We start from the raw sequence: 25,812 nt of genomic DNA on the forward strand, positions 1-25,812 counted from the left end.
CAGCTAGAAATACACGGTCTTGTGAACTGCAAGTAATAAAAGATTCAAATACGCTCCTTTTTTTCCTCAAATACAGTCAGTTTTTCCCCCTTAAGGTGCAGAAGGAGGGCACCATGGTGGTTCAACAGCACTGTGCTGATCTACCAGCCCAATGACCTGAGCATGGGACACATCAGGTAGTGAGGTGCTGCCCAGACCTCTTTGCTGGGAAAGGGGCTCAGCTCTCAGACACTGTCTGTTGTGACAAGAATCTTACAGGAAGGCAAACAGAGCCAGGCATGTGGACCTACAGATGTCAGCCCATGAAGAAAAACCAAAGGGAAGAGAAGGCAATCTCGTTTCCACTGAGAAAATAAACAAAAAGCAATGCACGGTGTTATCTCATTTGGAATTTCAGTAATGTGCTTACAGCGACATTAAAAGGAGTGTTACCTGTTCTAAGAGATTCTGCAGCCTCTCTATTTCACAGTCTATTACAAATTTCTTTTCTTGTCTTCTGTCCAGGTCTTCTAAAAGCCGCCTGTAGCTGGCATCATTGAAATTCTCCACGCAGATGGCGCTGACTTGCCAGCTATTTTGTCCTGCTTTTTCCATAATAGCTTGAAGTATTGAATAACCTAAAAGAGAAGGACACAATACACTAGTAAAACAATAATTGTTTATTATTATTATTATTGTTATTATTATTATTAACAGGAATTAATAAACAATTAAACAATAAACAATAAAACAATATTATGTTTCTTAATACTGGCTCCTGCAGGGAGAGGAACAAGATAAAGTCTGTATCCCTACATATGTTATTAGCCATGATCGGTGCACATTATGTAATTAATGAAAATTACAATTTCTATAATCAGAACTTTTGGAATGATTCTCAGTATTCTGGATAAGCCACAAATGATTTATACATATAAAATCATAAAAGACCACCATTCAATTTCCCAGACTGGTTTCCTACAAACTTATATATCCAGACATTTCTCATGACAGTGTGAAGAAAATACCAGAGTTCACTCATTTACAGAAAGATTTGTATACTAAAAAAGCAAAGTATTAGACACTGAGATGCTTTGTTGTTTGTTGTCAGTGGGATTTTTTTTTTTTTTTTGAAAACACTTAAGCCAAGTGACTTTTGATGCTTCTCAATAAGAATTTTCTGTCTCACGCTTTTATAATTATACATAGGTACAGAAAGGTGTGTAACTGAATTCTCCCATGCAGAAAAAAACAGCACCCATTGGCATTCATCAACTCTTGCTGAATGTTCCTGGAGGACAAACAAAAAGCGGCTATGAGTACAGTGAGGTGGGACAGGTGAGTTTCAGCAGTGGTGACAGGGACAGTGGGGAACCTCCACTGGTGCAGACCGTGATGAGTGCAGCATGCAGGCTTTTGGTCACTGCTGGTGAAAATGCACAGCAGTGACTGTGCTGAAAAATAGTGCTTTGCAGCTGACAATTTGCTCTATCAAGTAGTGTTATTGTGCTCTTAGTATTCAAAGTGTTCATGATAAATAAATAAATAAATAAGGAGGCATTACTTTCAGAGTGACTTCTTTATTTATGCCAGTAAAGATATGTAATAGATCAATCACATTGATCTACTTCAGAGATCCTATATAGCTTAAATCAAGCATGCAAAGTGACTAGAGGTCAACAAATGAAGGGCACCACAGAGGCGTTAATTATTACTACTGGCAGGATTATTACTCTTCGTCATTACTACTTGATGCCCCAAACTGTCATCTCTGAGTCCATTCACAGGTGAGAAAGGCAGCATCTGCACTCAGGTCTCTGCCTGAACCCACAGGGCAGGATCCCTACCTGCAACCTCCTGCCACTCCCCTTGATCCTCCTTCTAATTTTTCTCACTGAGAACATGAAGCACAGAGGCATGAGAGGAACTTCTGCCTACTCAGGACGGTTTGTGCATCTTGCCCTGATTTGCCCAAACATTTTCTGAAGTTGGATGCAGGTATTATCCAGTCTTTTATCATAGTCTCGTGCGGGTTGGAAGGGACCTTAGAGATCATCGAGTCCAACCCCCGGGATTCGAGCCTCTGTGTAGTAGAGCGGCACTTCTACCACTTGCGCCACAGGGGGATTCGAACCCGGGCCTGCAGTGTTGCAAAGTGGTGTCCTTAACCACTTGCGCCACCGGAGGCACACACCTAAACGGGGAACTTATATCAAGCATTGAAGATTGCACACCTAGGTCTAGAGGTAATGTTTAAGAAAAACAAGGACAGGCACTTTTGTTGACAACATGTTGATTAAAATGATGCAACTCAGAGAAAGTGCCTCTGTCCAGAATCAAAACACATAAAAAAATTAGACATTTTACTAGCTATCTGACTTTCTCTGCTATCTTCAAAAGATTTCACCTTCAAACTCTCATGTGATGACATGGATACACATGGTGCCTTCTTTGTCTGTTCCACAGGACGATCCCATGCATGGGCAACAGGGATCCCCAGCTGTCATTGCAATGCACTTGGACGATGCATGGCAGGTTTCCCATGAAAGGTGCTGACTGAGATTCCCACATATTGCAACAGTGGTCTTGTAAGTTACATTTCAGAAAGAGTATAAGAGTATTATGAGTGTGCAGTAGACCAAAAAAACCACCAAAAACCAGGCTTGCTACCCAGTAAAATAAAATCAGATGCTTTCTTTTTTTTTTTTCTTTTTCTTTTTTTTTTTTTTTTTAAATCAGAACATGCAGATTTTAGGACATATGACCCTAATTCTATTGAAAACCTAGGAGTATTTTCTCACTGGCTCCTATAGCAATTGCAGTCCTGGAAGCATTAACTTAAAATCTGTATCTTCTTGTTATTGCACTACCTATCCACACTTTGAAATGATTGGGTTCTAGGCTTTTTTTTTGTTTTTTTGTTTTTTTTTTTTTCTTTTTCTCCAATTCAAATAACTCATTTAAGAGAAAAATGCAAACACCTGTAATGAAAACATAAATTGTGTAATTTATCTTATAAATTAAGCATTCAATCTTCAAAATAATGTTTTAGCTTAGAAAATGCATTCAAATGCTTTATGAATTGACTGTTAAAACATTTCTGTACTCAGCATATATTTTTAACCTGGTGACTGTTATTTTTTTCAAAGAACCATACAGCTTTCTTGTTAATTGCTACATAATTATTCTGCTTTTCCTGTTGCTATATTCAATCCCCTGTTTGTCTGTAATTATCTCTTCAAATCATGACGTGATTCTTTCCCAAACATTGAATTTCTTGCTTCATTTCCTATTCATTTCCATATATAGATGTACATTAAGACTACTCCAGTGTTATAGGGGTTCCTGCTTCATTTACACTGTAGCTTTGACTTGGTCTTTGCTACAAAGACAGTCAACATTTACGTAATTCAGCTTCCTGACACAAATTAACATTTTCTTTGATTCAGAATGAATGGTGTTTGAAAGAGCAATTGACGTTCCCTCATTCCCCTCTTAATTCATTTTGACAACTTTACTGAGATGTGTTTTGATCAAACTGGGAGTTTATCCCAGCGCAAAGCATGACAAATATCAGACAAACACATAGAAAAGCTTTTCTTCTACCTTGGATCAAGGTTTAACTTGCCATATTTCATTAGCAACTGCCTCCATTTAGGAACTTCGAGCTTTTACAGCTTCTCATGAGAAGCTGGCACTCCTACATGGGTTTCATTTTAGTATATCTTCCATATAGAGCATAAAACAGGTAATCTGTAGTAACTGGATACAGCACACATCTTTACAAGATCCTTCACGGCACAGTTATATATCCAATGCACAATTAGAAATAGTGATAAAACTGCCTGACAAGGGTGGAGTTTGTGCAGAATGAATAAAGGCAAGCACAGGGTCAGATGGCATCAAAATTATGCATGCAGAGGAAAAATCGCTATTTGCCAAAATAATTGGCTACAGCCAAGAGGAAAAATAAAGAAGAGTTTTATGTGGTGTTGCAAATATCTTGTACAGTAAAAAAAAAGAAAGAAATACAGAAAGAAATGAATCCAGGATAATACAGACACTAAGCACGGTGCTTCTGCTTAGACCAAATTCCTAGACTTCAGAGATGTGTTTACCCAAGCAAAGACATCAGACACAAATCATACAGCTGTGATCTGAGAAGTATTTGTTTTCTGGTTATCTGCTGTTTATCCTCAGTTATGTCACAGACAGATAAGTGAATCATTTTCTGGACGTTTAGTGATATGTGTAAATTTCATCCCATATACTGTGGAATATTACTGCCTTCACAAACGCAGACTGAAAAGGAAGGTAACTCCTGTCATCTGAGTTACACAGTCAGTGTGTTTTATTTAAATCATTATTTTACAAAATTCTTAGGTCTGAAACAAAAGAAAAGGAAGTTGTCCAATACCCATATAATCATCTTTCTTCACCAACTAATTCAGCCTTTAAATCCAGATAAATCATTAGGAAAAAATGCAAATTACTGGGTCCAAACATTGGTTGAAGACTGGAGGTCTTTATGAACAGAATACCAGTCCTTCCAGTTTGATCATTTAAATTAGGAAATCTCTGAACAAGAAAAAGCATCACTGAAATTGCTTTTAAACATAGTTAAGTCTTCCTTAAATGCAAGATCCTATATGCAAAAAATGGCTTCTCCTTTTTTTTTTTTTTTTTCTTTTCTGGACTGTGATCCTATGGAATTTTCCTCTAATGACCTGCGTTGAAAAGTCTGCCAACTGCTTTTGTGGGTCACTGCTCAAATGCAGACTCTATTGACAACTGCTCAATGTCCAGTAATAGCAGCTCCACTTCACTACTCTAGAATCAAAGCTGAGACAGGAAACATCTGCAATGAACCATCAGCAGCTCGATCAGGTTGCTCAGAGCCCTGACCTTGATTGTCTCCAGGGATGGGGCATCACCACCTCTCTGGGCAACCTTTGCCAGTGCCTCTACTGTAAAAAAACATCCATATGTTCAATCCAAATCTCCCATCTTTAAGTCTGAAGCCACTTCCCTTTGTCCTGTCATAACAGACTATGCTAAAGAATCTGTCCCCTTCTTTCTTATAGCCCCCCTTTAGATACTGAAAGGCTCTCTCTCCCCAGAGCCTTCTCTTCTCCAGGCTGAACAGCCCCAGCTCTCTCAGCCTATTTACTTTTGTTTTATGGTGAGATGAATTATGGTAATCTAACACATTACTACTGTTTTCCAAATGGATACCCAAGAATTGTCCTGTTGTGAAAAACCAAAATAAATATGATTTTTTTTTTTTTCTCTATCCATGTAAAATCAGACCAGACAGTGCCTATCCCCAAAAGTTTGCTTACTAGGAACAATACCGCAGCTAAGTACCTTACAAACAAAACCTTATATTTTTTTAACCCTACTTCCCTCATTTTCCATTGCATAGGCATGTTTTCCAATATGAAATGCATCAGCCATAAAGAAACAATGCCAGGTGCACACCTGGTCTTATGTCTGTTTAAACGGAGATTAGTAATTCTTCAGAGACTATCACAGATACTTGCTGTAGAACAAAGTGCGTAAAGCACATTGTAGGCACATGAATTTGGGAGCCCAGGCTTTCTCCCTACCAATACTGCACCGCCACTGTCTTTACCTTTCCTGCTCCTTCCTCCCAAGTAGCTGAAATCACAAGTCATCTTTTTCAGTCTTAGAAGTTCAATGGTCCTTCAGGTGGTTTTATTTGTCGTCTTCTGCTCCAGCTAGGCTTGCACTCATTCAATTTCATTTCAGTAGTCAGTGACTTAATTTTATTTATTTCCATTTAAATGAAAAGGAAAATCTGACATCTAAATCTCAGTGTGTTCAGAATAAACTGAAGCGATCAGATAAACATTTCTTGATTATTATTATTATTATTTTTTTTTTCCTGCCAGAAGGCACATGGTTGGCTTGTTTCCTTTACTTTCTCTCCTTTTCTTTCTCTCCTTTTCTTTTACCTTCTCACTTGTTTGCTTTCACCAGCAGTATTTCAGTGATCAATTACAGAGTTATAATTAGAATTCCAATAACTATTATCTTCCAGAAACCTTTTAATTCTGGGAAACCTTTTCCTCTGTCCCTCTAAGTGGATGCAGTTGTTGCGGATGGCTTTGCAAGGAGGCAGCCAGCAAAGTGGCCACTTGTTATGAAGAACTGCACCCCAGTAATAAATCATGGTATGGGATTATGGGGCAGAAAATAATTTAGTATTATTTTTCTATGATGCACAGGGTGCACTGTTTGTGTATTATTACTGTTCTTTTCTTTTATGACAACAGTGACTAACACGAGTTAGCAGGTTAATGCACTTAGGAACAACACATGCAGTTTATTTCTGTTATGGCCCAAGGAGTAGAAGATAGCTCCGCTTAACATGGATCTTTTTCAAAACAGACATTACATACTACACATTACTGAAATGCAAATACATTTTTTTCTGATCCAGGTAACTTTCTGGAAGGAATAAAAATCCAGCTGTTCCGAAAATTATCTGTGATCCCTACAGCTATAGAGGCTGAGACACTGGAGGTGTTTTATGAAAGTGACTTTAGTCTAATGGAATTCATATGAGGATCAGTGAAGGAAATATATTTGTTATAAATCCAACAAACAGCAGAAGTGGAGAATAAATGATCAAATCATTTGGTATGGATAAGCCGATATACTTGACCATCAGGATTGGATTCCTGTCACTTAAAACTACCTGTCTATAGAGAAGGTGTCTAAGTTAATCATTCAGGCTTCCACAAAAGAGATGAATCTCCCATAAAAAAAGCTTTTTTAAAATTTTTTATCTTAGATATTTATGTCAGAGGTGCTTTTCTGTTTCTACACCTGCAATTTTTACAGCCAAACCCTGGCAAGATTAATCCCGATGCCACAGTGATTAAACCCATACAAATAATGCATAGCACAAATGATGCATGATTGTATTGGATGTATTCATCCAGTAACTGTAAACACCCACATTCAATTGTATTTTAGTTTTTCCTCATTACAGTTGATATCTTCATATTAACAATTTATATATATATATATATATACATATATATATATATATTTGGCCATTGTGCTGCTTCCTGAACTGAGATTTATAAGCTTAGACATACAACCTTTGACACATGAGTACTCATTCACCTTCTCCACATTTAAGCTGTAGACAGATCGTTCAACACAACATACAAACTGGTTAAGTCAGATGCCAGAGTGAAAGCTACAACTAGAAGTGTGTTCTGGGCTGTTCTCAGGTCTAATTCACTGAATTGACAGAAAGATTGGAAAATAAGACAGGGAGCTCAAGAAACAATCCTATCTATTCCTCTCTATCCCTCTATCCCCAAAGGCAGATAAATTATATTTAAATCAGTCTAGACAGGTATCTTTGTTTGTCCTTAAAAACCTCTAAAGAGGATTCTGTAGCTTCCTAGGTAATATATTCATTGCTTAATTATCCTTATCACTAGGTGATGCTTCCTAAAGTCAAACTTAAATCTCCCCTGGCACAATTTAAAGCCACTCATTTCTGTCCTATCCCAGTAGATGCAAAGAATGGTTTGTTCCCTTCTTTATAGCAATTCTTCACATAACTGAGGATCACTAATTCATTTCTTTTCTGCCTGCTCTTCTCCTGATGAAACATGATTTTCAGGTTTTTTCTTGTGGAACATGTTTTAGTCTAGATTCTGGCTATTTTCTTTCCTCAGAATATGCTGCAATTGAGCCACATCTTTCTTGAAGTGCAGTGCTGAAAATGAGCCACATCTTTCTTGAAGTGCAGTGCTGAAAATGCTATGTAATTTAAACATGTGTTCCCAAGCAGACACAGTCCTTTCATTTTTATTTTTTATTTTTAACATCTGAATGTTAAATAAATGTTTTCCATATTTTTTTCATCCAAGACATTGACAAGGACACCATGAAAAACTGACACCAGGATAGGTCACTACCAGATACCCCCTTATTTGACAGTGAACCTCATCTACGTTTTTTTCTGAGTCCAAGCATGATGACTGTTTAGCTGTATTCTAGAAATTTGAGACAAAATTTCCTTATCTCATTTAGAAAAAATAATTTAAAATATTAAAAAATTCCTACTGTAATGAGACTCCTATTTTTTTTTTCCCCAAAGTATATAAAATCTGCTACTTTGCAAAATAAGGAAATTTGCTTGATCCAGCATGACTTGCCCCCAATACATCAGTACTTATTTAGCCTTCCAAATTCTACATAGTTTCAATTATATGTGTTACATGCATATGTTATGTTACATACATACGTTATGGTATGATGTATGTTATGAACAACGTCACCATTTCTGTCAGTGATCAGAATAATTTTATTACAGATGGATCTGGAATGAAACTGTAGAAACAATGGATCACATTTAGCCATTGTCTCTACTGTTGTTTGCTTCACAGATTTCAGAATATATGATGACAAAGGAAAATTACATTTATGATCTGAGTTTATGAGCCTGGACTCACTGATATCTCTGACCTGGAATAACTTCTCAGTGTTTAAAGGGTTGTGATCAATGGTTCTGTGTCACAATGGTGGCTGGACCACTTTCTTTTTGGACTGAAGCAATAATCCAGGAAAGGTCCAAAGATTTTATATGTTGGCTTTTACTAAAATGTAGTGACGTTACATAATTTTGCACCTCCCAGGCTCCTCAGTTGCAGGACTGCAAGTTTCACACTGAAGTCAAGTCTGAAAATAGTGTAGTGTCCAACATCTCCCAAAAGAAAAAAATCTTACATGGAGAAACAAGCAAAGAAAGGACAAAGGGAAAATACATTTTAACAAATCATTTTAAATTATAAATAATTACAAAAAAGAACCCATATGTATGTAGACAAAAGTACATGTGTATGTATGCCTAAAATTTAAATGGAGCAGTGCAAAATAGCATGCAAAGAAAGGACACAATTTTTAAAGGAGACAAACCAACAAAGAGAGGATTGTTTCTACTCCTTCTTCCTTCTTCTCCCTTTCCACTGAAAAGAAGTGATGGGGCAAAATGAATTTAATAACCTTCCCTAATTTGAATGTCTTTGCAATTCTGTCTCTACAGACATAGATAAACAGACCTGAGCAGTTCCTCTGATGATGCAAGATAGTTAAGGTAACATCAAGCTGCTTGACAGAGACATGGGAAAGAGGAAGCAAAGATTTATCTGATTTTCACACTAAACATTGGGTTACTGCTACATGATTAAAACTCTTTTTTAGTCCACATTATAAAAAATAATGCTAAAATATTTGACAGAGTTCAGAGAAGCAAATCAGAATGATTTGAGGCCAATATATAAAACATGCCTTGGAGAACAAGACTTAGAGGAGGGTTTCTCCCACCTAACAGTTACATTGCTAAGCCCATGCCAGTTATTCCGGCCTCCATCAGCCAGCAGTAGGGGGAAAACGGGCCCCTTTTGAAGGCAACTAACAAAACATCTTAATGTCTACCACACAGATCCTCAAGGGAGAAGAAATTTTCCTTTTCTCTCTATTGAATATGGAGGCAGTTAACTCAGACTATGATGTTTCTTTCTCTTCAATTGACATAACTAGCTGGATATGTGCACAAGAAAATTGAGAATAAAATGCAAACGATTAACAGTGAAAAAGATTTTTTAACCACAAGCCATTATACAAAAGTTGCTTCAGATTTTATGTCCTTTGATGCCTGAGTGACTTTCTGAAAGATACATTTTATTCTCAGGCACCTTATTAGACTGCAGGCTGTGGAACTTTTATGATGGAAATAAGTACGACTAACACAAGGAGAGAGCTATGTCCACCACACACATGCCTTCTAAGTAAGTTCTTTTATTTTATTAACTTACATATGAAAGCATAAATTTTCATTTAAGTAGAATTAAAAGTTAGGTTACTTTTACATTTCTCTTGTGGAGGTTAGGCAGCCTCACGTAGGTTTCCTTTGATTATTCTGAGGAAGGGATTTGCATACAATTACAGAGACAATTTCAGCTCCTAGCAGGAACAAACACAGGATGAAGTAACTACTCACTATATGATTAGACTAATTTATTACATCCCACTGAGGCAAGCTGTATTCCAAGAAGTAATCATAAACTCATGTTCAAAGCTCTGGTTAGAATGAACATATTTAACAATTCAAATTAAATTTCAGCTGTAGGAATTGATATTTAGCATGAAACACAGAAATAGGCGAGGTATAATGATAAAGATAACAGGTAACAGAATATAGGCATTAAAAGCTGTGAATGATTTGTCTGAAAACAAGTCAGGACAGAAAATTGTAATATGATCCTGGCAAGTTTCTGCTATTAAACATATGTTGATCTGTACTTTGGTTAGTTTTAACTGACCTTGGTATTAGAGTTTGAAAATGAATGCAGTGACCAGTCAAAAACTGCTTCATGAAAGTTAAGTGCCTGTGACATTTCATTATCCAATAGCACTTGCACTGACCATTCGGAAAGCAAACAGCCTCAAGAATTTTGTTCATTTTAGAGCTGGGTATTTTCCTTCCCCTGAACAGGTGTTTGTTCACAGAAAAGTGCACTCTGGTGACATCCCAAATCTTAATGAAAATGAGGGAGTTTTTCTGCACTGGACTCGAGAAAATGAGAAAAAAAAAAAAAAAGAAAAAAAAAAGGTTCCAGAAGAGTGGAAAACATCTAATAAAAATTGACATTGCTTAATTAGTTCAGTTTAAAGCATCTCTGTGAACAGGGAAAAAAAAAGGCATAATTTGGTACCTGCATAATTGTCACTCAGCAGAGCACTGGTAGAAATAAGCTCTCTCCCTCTGTGCAGTGTGGCACAAACGGTATTCATCAGAGTGGAAAACTTTAACTGCACTCTTCAATGATTAAGCATTTTACAAAACCCTAAAAAAGCTGCAGAGCATTTGCGAACTGACAGCAAAAATTTGAAGAAGTGGAGAATGAAATCAAAACAGAGATCTGTTTTGATATATAAATGATATATAAATGAGAGCCAAGGGAAGTAAGAATCCAGTCATACTCAACAGATATGTAATACTTTATGAGTCCAAGAGCATATGACTGGCAATTTAGACTGTAAAATCTAGGTTAAAAGTAAAATAGCAAATAAGATCTGATTTTAGCTGTACTACTGTTAAAACCAGGAAAACTATCCTTTCTGCAAACTTTGAGATTCTCACTGCTGTACTTTGATACTGGTTGGTATCTATTGTTAAAAAAACTGTAGGAGATGATAATCATCTATGTATGCAATACTGTTAAATTTGTCTTGAGTTTTCTTATAAACAGTTGTTCTTAGACTTACTGCTGAAAAAATACTGTGAAAAAATAAAAAAAATACTGTCCAATAATATTTTCTATATTCTTTGGCCTCTGATGCCACTGCCCTTTTCAGTGTGACTGTTAAGATACTGTTTCATAATAGAGCATTTTAAATGCAGTAAATTACCTCAACTGTCTCATTTTCCTCTAGAGATACAATGCAGATTTGTTTTTTCCAGTCTGCTTATTATCTGATGTCCAGCCTTCTCAACCTGAGGGTTGAGACATTATTCCAGAAAGGTCAGTGGGCCACGACTAACACTGGAGGGCATTTTCTCTGGTAGCAGCAAGGAAGAGAAAAGACTCCACACCCAGCTCCTCCACTGGGGTCAAGAGTCTTCAGCAGACCAAGCTGCAGCTATTAAGCTCCACGAAATTCCTTAACCACATCAGGTTTTGGTTTTCTTACTTCATCCACAGAGACATTTGCCCTGGGGCCAGGCTCCCCTAGGCTAGAGCTGCTCTGGAGCACCTTGTGAACAACTCCCAGGGGTGTTCACAACAGCTGCAATGAAGAAATTTTTCTTTAATTTAATAAAGCAAACATAACAACATCTGTTTATTGAAAAATATTCTAGAGGATACCAGTTTTACTTGCATTCAATATTCTGTTTATGATAGTGTCTTGCCCTGTTTATCACTGAATAAAATAGTGAAAAAACCTTAGTGGCATAGCTAAAGAGTGCATTTTATGCAAGCAAAAGGTTGTAATTACTTGATAGATACTTCTTAAAGGTTTTATCTCTGTCTGAAAATGTTAATATTCACTTTCATCTCCATGGTAGTTTAAATGAGCAAGTCCTCTTTCAGCAAGAGTCTATTGTTAATTCATTTTTATGATTAAAAAGGTTATTCCAATCCTGGGACAATTATCAGGAAATATGAGAAAGGTCTGTAAAATACACTCTGTGATAGAGAATGCAGATAAAATTCGTAGTCACCCTGCTAGGAATAACTGTTTGTGTTTACCTCAATGATGTTGTGCTCAGAGATGTTATTGTCCAAAGCATCTACAGAAAAATGCTCAGATAAGAGGACTTTTACTTAAATATATTATGATGAAGGACAGTTTTGCCATCTTGCCTTCCTTCTTTTCTTCCTTCCCTCCTTTCTTCCCTCCCTCCTTCCTTCCTTCCTTCCTTCCTTCCTTTTTAAATTAGGTCATAAGACATTTCAAAAGTATTCTTCATTTCTGCTTAGAAGTAACAAAGTGCTCTCACCTGAATATTTAATAATTTATTCTAAATATGATGGGCAAAAACCTTGCAACACAACACAAATTACACAAATTAATTTTTTTATGTAAATATTTGTTGTATCTATATATATATTCAGGAGTCAATGTCTTAGCCATTGTTATAAGTATTTTCCCTTCTGTCATTCCTCTGCAAGTCTGTAAGTGAATCATTTCATGTTCTGTATTCTAAGTTGAATTTTCACAGAATAAAAACTGGAATAAGACTGTAAAAGATGCTTTTTGTTAGGACAAATCCTGTTGCATAACTCATAAAATATTGGTATTGACCTTAGTTGGAACTGCTCAGGGGAGAATAAAATGGTCCAGTGTTTGAAATCTCATGTAATGAAAATTTGAGAACATTTAATTCCAAATCTCATTTAGTACACTGACTAGATTTTAAGCAAGCAACAAATTCAGTGCCAGGTGAAAATGTAATTCACAAAGAACTTTATGGGTGGAAGGCAAGCAGGCAGGATGGGGACCCTTCTTTGGAGGACTATTACCATTCTGCATTAAAAATACAGTCCTCACACACAAAAAAAAAACATTAAAAGTCATAGCAGTACTTGGGTAATATAAACAGTAAATTACAGTTTAGACCTGAACTGATGTTTTCGTCTTAAGTTAAATCCTTTTCTCACATACTTCTTTTCTCCAGATTATTATTTTTTTTGCCCACTGTGTAGACCGAATGTTCACCTTATCTGTGCAACTTTCTCATGTGTAAATTTCATACAGACTCAGTTTCACAACATCACAGTGGTCAAAAGATTTGGCAGAATTTTGGCAAGTCAAAACTACAAGCTAAAAGCTACAGCATATGTTTTTGGATAATTTTCAAGAGATGCTTTCAAGGAAGCAACAGATTGTTAAATGCCATTCCTTGTTTGTATATGGAACGTTTAAAACTTGACCAAATATATTTTATTATATTTTTTTCTTTTTCATATTTCTGACAGTTTTGTCAGTTTGTTGTCGGCTTGCCATCATGTCAATATTAGTTATTTCCTAGTAGAGGAGAAGTAAATGGATAAAGAGTAGGACATGCCAATGGATGGTAAATATCAAGATCCCTTTTCCACTATGGAACTGTCTCATTTACCTTATATCTGAGACAGTCAATACCTGGGCAGGAAATAAATTTAAAAAAACCCCTATCATGCTAGTAAACACTACAAAATATTTGCCAGTGAGATGTTATAATTTATTAAGTATAACTTACGATAAACTGACACTTAAACATTCATTTTGAATAGAGAACTTTCTCTGTTCTCTTTTGTGGGTACAGTAACTTGCTCCGGCCATGCTCCAGGTTTGTATGTCTAATAAAACCCCTAAGGAATTGAACTTGTGATCTTATGTCACTCAAAACTGGGACTAAAAAGGTCTTTATGTTACAAGATGGTAATACACAAATTTGAAAGCTACACTGTTCTTTCAATCTCTTATTATACATAGTTAACTAACAGTAACACTTTTCCATTACACCGCTACCTTGGCACTACAAAGGTTTGCTGTCCTACAGATTGATTACAATGGAGATGTTAGTCAGCTATTGATACACTGCCCTGGTACATTTAAGATGTAACATTAACATCTGGAAAGCATCTAATCTTCCTAAATAAAGAAGACCCATGCAAACCCTACATAATCTTTGGGAATTTACATCTACATAGTGGGAAGTGTCCTGAGAATCAGCTTTAGTACAGTAAGTAGAATGACAGCAAAGAAATACCCAAATGCTAGTTCCCATAAATGTCACAGTAAATTCCATGACAATATAACTTGCAGAACAGGCCATGTGTATGGGATAAACGGACAAAGTAGGACTTAAAAAGAACAGACTATGTTTATAAGGTAGTGTCAGTCACTTGAGATACCTGAATATACTTAAAAATTAAATTTTATGCCAGATGGCATTCTGTGGGTTTGCAAAATGCCTGGATTTACCAGGGAAATGTAAAAAGAAAATTTAAAAGGGAATGAAGTATTCAGAACAGGAAATACTATGGGCATATCTTAAGAAAAAGCATTATTGGATTTTCTTTTCCTAATATCGCTCTTTCTGTCTTTTCAAAATTTGCAATCTATCTTCATATTGGACTCTCCTTGACCACCAAAGAATTAGAGTACTTCGTAGCATTTGCTGGGATTTATAGACACACCAGTGAAATTATAGGAATCAAGATTGATGGACTTATTAATGTGTCTGCTTAACTTCTTTACAGAGCTATTTTCTTATTTAAATGCTTCCTTTTATCAAAAACTGAAAGTTACATCTCTAACGTATCCCCAAGAAAATGTAAAAATGATAATAAAAGCAGCCAATAGATTGGGAAATAACCCTACATTCAAATTCTAAACACCATGGAAAAAGACACTCAAAATCACACTTGGTAATTTCCTCCTCATTTCTCAGAGAACAGAATGCCAAGTCTCTAAATGTGCACAGCCACTCCAATGCTGAGATTAAAAATTAGCTAAAGATTGAAGTAATCAAGTTCAAAGACACTGATGATAATCATATAAAAACTGTGACTGTTCCTCATTACGTGGCACAGGTTTATCACCTTCAGATAAAACCTCTTCCAATTCTCTAGAGTGTTATTATTGTTGTTCTTGCTCACACTGAAATACGCTGAGTGACGAAATGGAATTAAGCCTTTTTATGCTATTTAGTCCCACATAATCACTACCAATTCAATACAGAGTTTTGTCTGGTGCTTCTGCTTGCAATCTGATAAACACACATTGTCAGCATCAGTGTACAGTTGAGTCCAATCTCATTGTCCAGGCCTTCCTGAATGCCAGCTGCACGCTCTCCATAATTTTCCCATAAGCATGTCTTCATATCCCTCTCACCACCCCATCTGGACACATAGACTTTGTGCACCCAGTGAAAACTAAGAAATATGTACCTAAAAGGAGATGGGTTTTGATACGTATATTCCCACTGAAACATAAAAACCTTAGAGTAGCCTTACTGCAGGAATTCAGTCAATTATATTCTGGTAAAAAATACAGTCTGTGAGGTAGAACATGCATCTGGAATTGGCTTTTGCTGATAAACAGTTTTTTTGTTTGTTTTTGTTCAAGATTTTATTCAAGAGCATTTTCTTGTATAAAAGTCAGGAAGTCAGGGTTTTGGTTGTTGTGGTTTTTTTGTTTGTTTGTTTGTTTTTATTTTAACAGGTAAAACATAACACCCCACAGGAACAGCAAGAGATGAAATGGTCTTACTGAAAATATTGGTATGTTATTGGGGATAGGTAAAAATCTAAAGGGAAATTATTTATTTATTTATTTATTTATTTTCTAAAAACCCTGCCAAAGACTGCCATACCTATTGAAGGAGTGTTGTTATTTGACCGCAGCAAGCAGAACAGCTTCTCTGCATACAGCAAGTCACAGCAAGAAACAGAGGGGTAAACTCAGATGACTCATTTCCAGAAACTTATATTTCTTGTCAAGTACATCAAATACTGACAGTTGTTTTTTTCACTCCTCAGCAGCCTGACCTTTCCTTTACCTTAGTGATCTTCCTAGACAGACAGTATTAACAACTGCCTGATTATAAAATGAAATCCTAGATATTCATGGAGAATTTGAACAGGTTTACTTGCATATTTATCCTGGACACATTTTGGACTATTCAGATTGCACTGATTTTTCCTTAATGGAATTGGCATTTGAAAAATTAGGACAACGTCAGGCCTAGGACTGAGAAAAAAGTTTCTGATAACTATAAAAAAGCAATACTTAGTATTTTGGATCAATACTATACAGTTTATTATCTGTTCATCAATAATGGTGGATTTATATCCTGTATACTTTCTAAAGCATTTGGTATTATTTATCATTACTAAAAGTTTCACACTAAAAACTGTTTTTCATCTAACAAAAAACATTACTGCTACTAGTTAACAGATTATTAAACATCTCTATCCCCTCTGTGTATACTTCTAAATATGGTATCCTCCCCAGAAGTATACATATAATTTTTAAAGTCAACATGAAAGCACTGCAGTAACAAGCACACAATATTAGAATAACGCAAATTTTCTCTTTGTGATACTGAAAGTTAAACCAAGCCCTTGATGAATCACCTGAGCAAAATTTAAAAATAAGTTAGGAATCATCAATGGCCCTCTCAAAGACGCTCAGACTTTCTTCCATAAAACTCATTTGGTGGCTCTTCCATAAATTTATTCAGTTTTTCTTAATGATATTCTGATTTGCAATATAAAATCACTCATGTCTTTTTAGGCCTTGCTATTCTGTTTTGTGCTTGAGTCAACACTGTCCTTAAGGTTGAACAATTACATTTTCTTCATTACTTTTTAAATACACTTATGGAAACCAATTAATGTACATCTGCAGATGAGACTTCTTACCCTCCAACAGTGACATGTGTTATACATAGCGATGATTAACCTATCAGACCTTCTCAAAAGCCCTCTTTCTGGAAGAGCAGCTACAAAAATTGCCATGCGTTGAATTGTTGTGTGCCCTTGGAGAATGTCTTAAATTCTTCTTCCTCTCTCCTGGGATAATTGATCTTAAAGAAACACTCATCTTTTATACCACTTTGCATCTACAAAGCTCACAGACAGAATCTCACAAAGAACAATTTCTGAATTGTTTTCATACTGTAGGAGTTTCTAAATTATTCTCATATTTGAAAAAATAAACATAAAACACACAAGATAGAAATGCTAGCATTCAGGAGGACCTTGATAAGTGAAGAAACAGAAATAGGCCAAAAGTAGCCTCCTGGAATGCCTGAACCTGCCTCTGGTGAGCAACAAACCCAGTCTCTAAAAATGCTGGGGCCAATTGACTGGAAAGCAGCTCTGCATAGAAGGGCCTGGGGCTCCTAATGGACATATGGTTGACCATGAGCCAGCAGTGTGCCCTCACATGAGCTGCATCAGGCAGGGAAATTTCAACAGGCTGAGAGGCGATCCTTCCTTTCTACCTTACTGAGACTGATTTGGAGTGTCTAGTGCTGGGCTGCCCAGTACATGCACATGCTGGAGGGTCAGAAAATGGCCACACATGTAATTAAGGATCTGGAGCATCTTTTTTATGAAGAGGTTAGAAAGGAGCTCAAACTGTTCAGCTTGAAGGTCTTATCAATCTGTATAAATATCTAAAAGAGAAGTAAAGACGGTGGAAACAGACAGCCTTTAGAGAATAAAAGACAACATAAATAAATTAAAATACAGGAACTTCCATTTAAACATGAGAAACAGCTTTTCCTGTAGAGATACTTAAATGCTGAAAAAGGCCGGCCAGAATGTTAGTGTAGTTTCCATCCTTAGACACACATAAAGCATTCCTGGACAGTTTTGGGTAACCTGCTCTAGGTGACACTCCTTTGAGAAGGGGGATTGGATTAGTTGATATCCAGATGTCCATTCCCACCTCAACTATTTTGTTCTTATGATGATTTTCAAGGAGTCACAGAGAAATTCAAATGCATTGTGGCAATCTGATCTCAGACTTCACATTAGGAGATAGCATCTTTCATCTGTCTGCAAATAATCTAATGGATCTCCAGATTATGTGTGTATTCAGTGTGGTAAATGAATGTCCTGAATCAATTCCTTTTGTCCTGGATTAATGAAGTCCTCCCTTCCCATTTCTCCCCCCAATCCCTACAGTAGAAGAAAATGAGATGGAAGAAGTGCTCTGTGTACAGTCTGGTACAAAGTGAAGCCATTCTGTCAGAATTAACTAAAACCATCATCTCTTTGAGAATTTCTTCTAGCTCTTTCATCAAATTATGAACTGTATTTTAAGAAGTTCTCATTTCTGCTCTTGATCTTGATCTTGATCTAAGTTTTATTCTGGAGTTAGTGGAATTAGCAATTTCTTCTTAGGAATGCCTCTTCACAGTGTGGTCCTATAGTGCACACTGGTATATAAGACTGTAGCACAAATATACACAAAAATACTGCAGGCAAAGCTCTGAACAGGAGGCATTCACTGACAGGCTGGAAGTTCTCTAGATTTGTCAATATATTTATTAATCAATAAGTAAAGTCTTTTATTGATCACCCAAAGCTTTCCTTTTGAAACTAAAATATGTAGCTGGAAGATTTTATATGACCCACACTTCATATAAGATCAGGTTTATCATGATTAGCACTATTCATAGAAACATTTTTTTTAAATCACAAACTATTTGTGGTAACATTTAGAATATATGCAAAATAATCATAAAGAGTTATGAAATGCAAATGCTATTTAACTTAACCAAGCATGAAATCTCATGAGGTAATTGTATTCCACATCACCTTGGCAGACAAGTAAATTTGGTTCTCCAGAGGTGTATTACCCTCATGAGAACTAAGAGAATCTTAGACTGAAAAATGGATTAAAAAATACATTTCTATAACATTTTTGGTGGAGAAAGGCTGGAATCATGCAAGAGAAATACTTACTCATACTTGTCCAATCTTCCGTATTTCTAGTAAAGATGCCTACTATTATTTCTAATTAAGATGAGAATGAGGAGACACCACATTCTCTCATTTGTTAACATTTAGAATTTGAATATTTCTACCTCACAGAACCTTATCTTACTTAGGGGCTGAACCTTGTAAGATTTCATACCGTATCATAATAAACCTGCTGTTGCGAAGTAGTAGGTACATAAGTTTGAGTTTTCAGAAAAACAGCACAAGGCAGGAAGGAAATCAAAATGTAAAAAAAGAATTATTAAAAAGAGTCTTAAAAGAGGAAATATGCTCATTTTGAAATTAAATGCTTAGTTAATACTCGGGTGAATATTTTAATGGACTTTATACAAACTACTGCAATCTTTCTAATGTAGTTCTTTAGGGAAGGAGAGGGAAAAAACTCAGTAATGATGATACAGTTTCATTACTAGCACTTAATTTATTCCCTTGTCTAACTCCTAAATTCTGAATCTTCATGAAGATCACAGTATAAACATTTAATTTGTACTCAACCAGAATGACTAAATATTTACTTCTCAAAAAGGCCTCTTAGAACACAAAGACCAGACTCATGGAAAACAACAGGAATTTTGTGTTTTTTGTTTTTTTTTTTTTTTTTTTTTTTTTTTTTTAATTCTGAAACAAATCACTGGTACATTCTTCCTAGTGGAAAGCTAGAAAAATATATTAGTCCTTTTTGTGGAAAGAATCTTTGGGGAAATAAGACAGAAAACCTCTTTAATTTCTATTTCTTTAGGCATCCCATGACCATGGTGGAGGCTCCAAGCCTCCATTCATTGACATCAGAAGTACCAGTGAAGTTAAAGTTAGATATTTGCTATCAAACTGAGTTCACAAGGAAGCTTCATCTTCAGTTTATTTCCAGAACAGTTACCAATCTGTACACATTTGTTATCACAGAGTCACAGAATCACAGAATGATTAGGACCGCGAGGACCTTGGTAGACCATCTGGCTCCATACTCTGCTCAAAGCAGGGTCAATTGCATCAGATTGCTCAAGGTATGTCCAGAAGAGTTTTGAACATTCAAATTTTGATGAATCTATGGGCAACTTTTCTTGGTGCTTCACTACATTCAGAAGAACTTTGAATGTCTTTTCCTAATATGTAATGAGAAAACCCATTGCTGCAACTTTTAAATGCTGCCTCCACTCACTGAGCAAAGATTCTAAATTCTTCTTCATCTTCCCATTAATCAGCTTCATATTAAGGAAAAAACATTCAAAAGTCTCCTTATGATTTAATTAGGTCGCATGTCAGAGGTTATTATTATTATACCACTCACCTTTCCTAATTGGTCCTCTGCTCCTGAATACCATGCTTTGGGCCATTTTTTTCCTGTCTACAGGCAGATGTTGGACACTGCAATTGCTTCTTCGACCAGAGCACAGGTCCTGCTACTCATCTTCTCAGCCCATCTTTCCTAAAAAGCCTTTGTTCATTCCCCGCCCTATATCCATACTGTGACCTGTCTCATGTGGCTCCCATGTATGGTCCCAGCTCAGTAGCTGCACAGGGACATCTAATCCTGCCTGTTCATTCCCCATGAGAACACATCTGGGCAGACACTTATGATGGGACCATAATCACTGCATTTTCATCAGGAAAGAGCATGAAAACCTCTCATTCTCCTGTTCCCAGGCACCTTCCTCAGCCTCCTCACCAAGTCAAGTCCTATGGCACCATCCCAAATAAAAATACACAAACAAGTTTTAATTTATAGGCCTAAATGCAACAGTTCACACTTGAAATCAAAGTTTCTTGTGAAATCAAACATGCCTTAAATGATCACCATTGCTCTTTATTTTCTTCTCACTCATCATTTACCTAAAATAAGACAGGGTAATTTAGCTTACATATTTTGTGTCATATTTTAGACTAAAGCAAGGCCTCATGATTAAGTTTTAGAAGTTTGAGACTTCTAAAAAAAGTACTATAACAGAAATACTGAACAAATATTAACCATTGTGCCATAAGTAACAAGTACTATTGGAATTCTGAAGCATCAGAACTGGGGAAACTGCATTTGTGTTAGTTCCCATTCATTGTTTGCCTTATTTTCTTATCAGAAACATATTATTTTACAACAGTATGAGTATTCGCTTATCCCTGAGTATGGAATGAAGTAAATAATTTGAATACTCATCTGATTGGAATGGTGGATTTGTTTCCTATATAAAAAGACTAATAATAGGGTAAGATTCAAAATGTCAAAAAATACATTATTTATATTCAGTTTTCTCTTTATTTCCTCATTAATTTCTCTCTTTTCATTTCAAGGCATTAGAAGTCATATTAAAAGATCAGCAGTCAATGCAGTATGTCTCAAGTCTTACATTAGCTCACACAGTGGTTATGATTTCAGGACTTTATATAGCTCTCATTATCTTTCTCTGCAACAAAGGAGGTCTAGAAAAGCAACATCCATCCTCTTGCTTATTATACTCTAGAAGTAATATAAACCAGTTATTTTAGCACTTACCTATATAATTAGTGAAACAAAGCACTTAACAGAAAAATTTAATACAACATCTTAAAAATGAAGCCAATGGTATGCCCTTTTTACTCCAAAGGACCTGCTAAATTCTAAAAGCAGCCCACATGCTTCTTATAAAGTAGCAATGTGGCTACAGTGGGAAAGGAAAAAAAAAAAAAAAAAAAAAAGCTAAGAGATTCTCTGTGGAGTATAGCCTTTGTTTTCTGAGCTTATAAATATGCATATACAAGCATTCACTCTAACACACACACTAGTTATCATCCTTTACTTCAGATCAGAGGATCTCTATCAACCCTGCTTCTGTTTGCCTTTACAATACTACTCAATTCTGCTTTCTCCATAAGCTTTTTGAGTTAAGTGCTTGGAACTCCTTTATGCATACGTCTTCACCAAGTCCTCAGATCATCTCACTTGTTTCTCCTTGCCTCCCATCATCTCTCTGTATAAGTCAAAATTCCTTTTGCCATCTTTATGTATAAGCTATCCGTTTGTTTTCCCAGTGTGTCTCTTCTGCAAACTGAAATTTATCTTTTGTTCTAGTGAATAATTTTCCTTACTGACTTGTCTATTGATCTTCTTAAATCCTGTAATAATCTAAAAACTATATTATATCTGTAAGGCATATTCTCAGCCGACACATCAGAACTCCCCCTGAAGTTGTTACATTAAACATTCTATTATTCTATTATATTGTAGTTCAGCTTTCTTACTAGCATATCAGATTCACTCCATGGTCAAAACTCACCATGGCTTCCATTCTTTTCCTCATTTTTTTCAATACTATTCCATTCATTTTTGGCAAACATAATTTTTCCTCTCTTGTGCCCACCCATAACACTTCTCAATCAATGAATCTTATTTCACTGTTCTGGAGATGTCCCTTTCTTTTTACTTCTTCATCCTGTCCTTTTCTGACTGCATCAAAATTAAATGCTTCTACTTACTTTCAAGGCCCTTTCTGACCTACTTCCACTTTACTCTCATATATTTAAAAGAAGGTGATTATCGCTGATGCTAATCTCATGTCAGCTTTTGAGATTTTCCAGCATTCATGACTACTTTCTCCTTTGCGGTTCCACAGGTTGAGCAGTGGCTCATTGTGAGCGTTTGCTTAGTCACCTCATTACTCTCCCTAACAGACTGGTTTTCCATTACACCTGCAAGAAAATTTGATAATGATTAAACTACCGCATTGCTAATATTGTTTTTGCTCTCCTATCTGTATGTGGATAAAATCACTTCAGGAATGATGGTGCTTCTATGTGTAAATCTCTGAGTCCTCTGACTCCCACTCTAAAGTGCTATGCTGACCACAATAAATGTCTATTCAACATACTGTATCCATTCTGGAAGTGAAGTTTACTCTTGACTAATTATGATGCTAATTTTGTTCTAAAATTTTCTTGCTATTCCCCTATTAAGATTACTTAAGAATATGTATTTTTGGAAATGTTTCTTGAGGAGCCAGAAAACTCATATGTAATAAAACAAAAAAATAGTTACTTGGTCCCAGAAAGAACAGATCAAGAAGCCCAAAACAAAAGGGTCCCAATCAAAGAACAATGTGATATGCAGTCATAGTTTACTTTGTCTTGATTCATTTCTAATTATGTTTACTGAATCATTTTTCAGATCATTATGTGAAGTGAGAGTACAATATCTGAAAAGCTGGAAGCTGAAAGCCAAAGTTTTTTAAAAATCCCAGCTGAAATGATCACCTACATATTTTGTCAGCAGCTCTTCCATCCTATATCCTATTGGATGTAAGAAATAGTCATGCCTATGTGATACTCCCACATGGTTACTTTTCAGCAGTGCTGCAATGTACAGAGTAATTCTACTCGGGAGTTTGAAGGCTTTTCTACAGAGGAGAAGAATCAGAGCATTTTTCAACAGTCCTTTACCATTCTGTGTCTAGGCCTCCTTGTTACAACATTCTCAACATTTTCTTTTATGCAGAGCTGCAATCAGATGAAGAAAAAAAGGAGATCAAGATGTGTGATGGAGATCACTGATAAGAAAGGTTGGAAAAATAAAAAGTAATTAAATTCATCACTGTTTTTTTGGTAACACACATAATGAGTAAAAGTGTTTTCCATATAATAGTATGCTTTATTATCAGTCATTGTACTTTTTGTAGGTGTGAGAGAAGCCAGAAAGCTGAATATTAATTTTAAAGAAGACTAAAGTAGGGTGCCCCTATATTTCGCTTCTTCTTTATTTTCTTATGTCTTTTTTTAAATGTTTTTCCAAACAGGAGGTGGAGGGTTATTGAGCAAGTTGAATTTTCCGTATTTTTCTTGTCAAATACTGAAATGGAGTCATCATCAGTTGGTGCTTTTGGCATTCTGCATGTAGCTCTCATCACTTTGTTTGTTTTTTTTTGTTTTTTATTGTTAATAAAACTGTGAACTTTCATAGCACAGCAAAAAGAGAAAGTGTTAGTTTGTGAGATGCTCCACAAAACCTAGTCTGTGACACGCTGATTTTATTATCTCCATAAACAAAATTCCCTTAGTCATATGATTTGACGTATCACAAGAAAAGACAGCATTGTTTTCATTTCCATAGCACGTAGGTGTCATTGTGACTGACCAGACTGGCACAGCTCAGCATGTGCTTATTTAGCCTGTTTCCAAAAAGGAGCCAGGATAGTGATGTTACTCCTCAAATTCCCTCTCATTCAGGTTCTAACAGTCCTGGCAGAATTACTCTAAATCAGATCTAGAGCATATAGAACCCTTTAAAAACTGTAACCTGGCAGTTTTCCACAGCACATTACTGGTACTTGGTTTTCCTTTCCTTCTAGTGCTTTCATCTTGAGTTCACAGAATTGTCAGTCTTTACATAAACAGCTGCATACAAGCAGTGACAAGGAGAGACTTTAGTGGCTACAAGTGCTTCTGCTCATTATGCTATCTCATCATAACACACATTTTTGAGAAGTCACAATACAAATACATCCCAATCAGATGTTGATTTAGTTACAGCACAAGGCCTGAAGGAAGCAACAATACAGAGAGACACAATTAGGCAGCGTCTTTCAGGAAGGTACAGCTATGTATTTAATTATGCTCATTCCTTTCGTTATTTTGAGCTGATTCTTCTCCCCTTTAAAAAGAAAAAAAGAAAAAAAAAAAAAAAAAGAAAAAAGAAAAAAAGCCCACAGCACCCTTCTATATGTAACACAGCTTAACACAACTAAAAGAAATTACTGCATGAACACCTTGGAAATGTGAATTAACATCTCTTGCAGTAATCATAAATCGTAAGTAATGTGGCTATGAAATAAAATCTAAGTAAAGCATTCATGAGAAATACAGACTACTGCAGATATCCAGTAAGAAAAATACAACCTGTCTGGGAATAATAACTTGAGATTTTCTGACGTCTGTACATTTATAATCATCCAATGCTGGGTGCTTTGCATTAATATGTTTATGGTTTTGAAGAGCTACACTGAGATAATAATTCCATCTGGAATAAAGAAAATAAAATATATTTCTGTTGGAGTTTATACCAACATTAGATTAAATTCTGAAGCCGTATATTTTATAAGAGATGCTCAGCTTTTCAGAGAAAAGAAGAGCTGTCTGTTGGAAGAAAGAGAAAATGATACAAGCAACCTGGCAGTAACAATTAAGCTTATCCACGTTGTAAACACTGTTACAATGTATGCCCACCGGAGGGCTTAGAAGTATCCCATTTATTGCATCAAACTTAGTTTTGTCATTGCCTTATCAGTGGCACAGAGAGTTTTACATACATCTCCCAAGAGAGAAAAACACCCAGCTAGAGCCCTTTGAAAAATCCCTCATTTATAACCTGAAAACTAAATTTCAGTTGAAGAAAATTATTATTTAAGCATCTACTTTTCAGCATTTAACTCGATTCTAAATGCCAAGGGCGCTGTGGTTGTTTAAAAACAGACGTTGTGCTGCCTCATCTAATCACAGTTACATGAATAGAATCTTTGAAATTTATTTAGATCACATAGTCAGCATGAAGCCTGCATACAGAAAATGTATAATTGCGCAGCTCAGTGGCAGGTTCAGGTATGAATTGTGACCCAGAAAGTCACCTTCCAGTCCTCTGCCTCCTCCTTCCAATGGGAGCAGTGGGAGCCAGGCAGCCAAGTGTACCCCCATGGCCTTCCCACATCCCAACTTCTGTGAGGAGACTGATGAGGGTCAGATCCAGGGTGGCCTCTTGTCTCTGTCTCCTCTAGTCTTACTCTAGCAGATCACATAGGTGCAGCAAACTGGGGAAAAG

General features: G+C 36.1%; 1 protein-coding gene across 11 annotated transcripts in view; it reads right to left on the reverse strand.

Moving 5' to 3' along the window:
• GRIA4 (glutamate ionotropic receptor AMPA type subunit 4) overlaps positions 1-25,812 on the reverse strand; it is a 210,310-nt gene that overhangs the window by 85,534 nt on the left and 98,964 nt on the right. For all 11 annotated transcript variants that reach the window (XR_001552768.2, XM_032442178.1, XM_015852210.2 and 8 more), the window contains one exon: positions 433-617. Coding sequence is in view for 10 of the 11 variants with exons in the window: in XM_032442178.1 (XP_032298069.1) it covers positions 433-617 (185 nt within the window). In the remaining variant the exon portion in view is untranslated. The remainder of the gene's footprint in view (positions 1-432; positions 618-25,812) is intronic.

This window comes from Coturnix japonica, chromosome 1 (genome assembly GCF_001577835.2).
Source record: "Coturnix japonica isolate 7356 chromosome 1, Coturnix japonica 2.1, whole genome shotgun sequence".
Taxonomy (NCBI): Eukaryota; Metazoa; Chordata; class Aves; order Galliformes; family Phasianidae; genus Coturnix; species Coturnix japonica.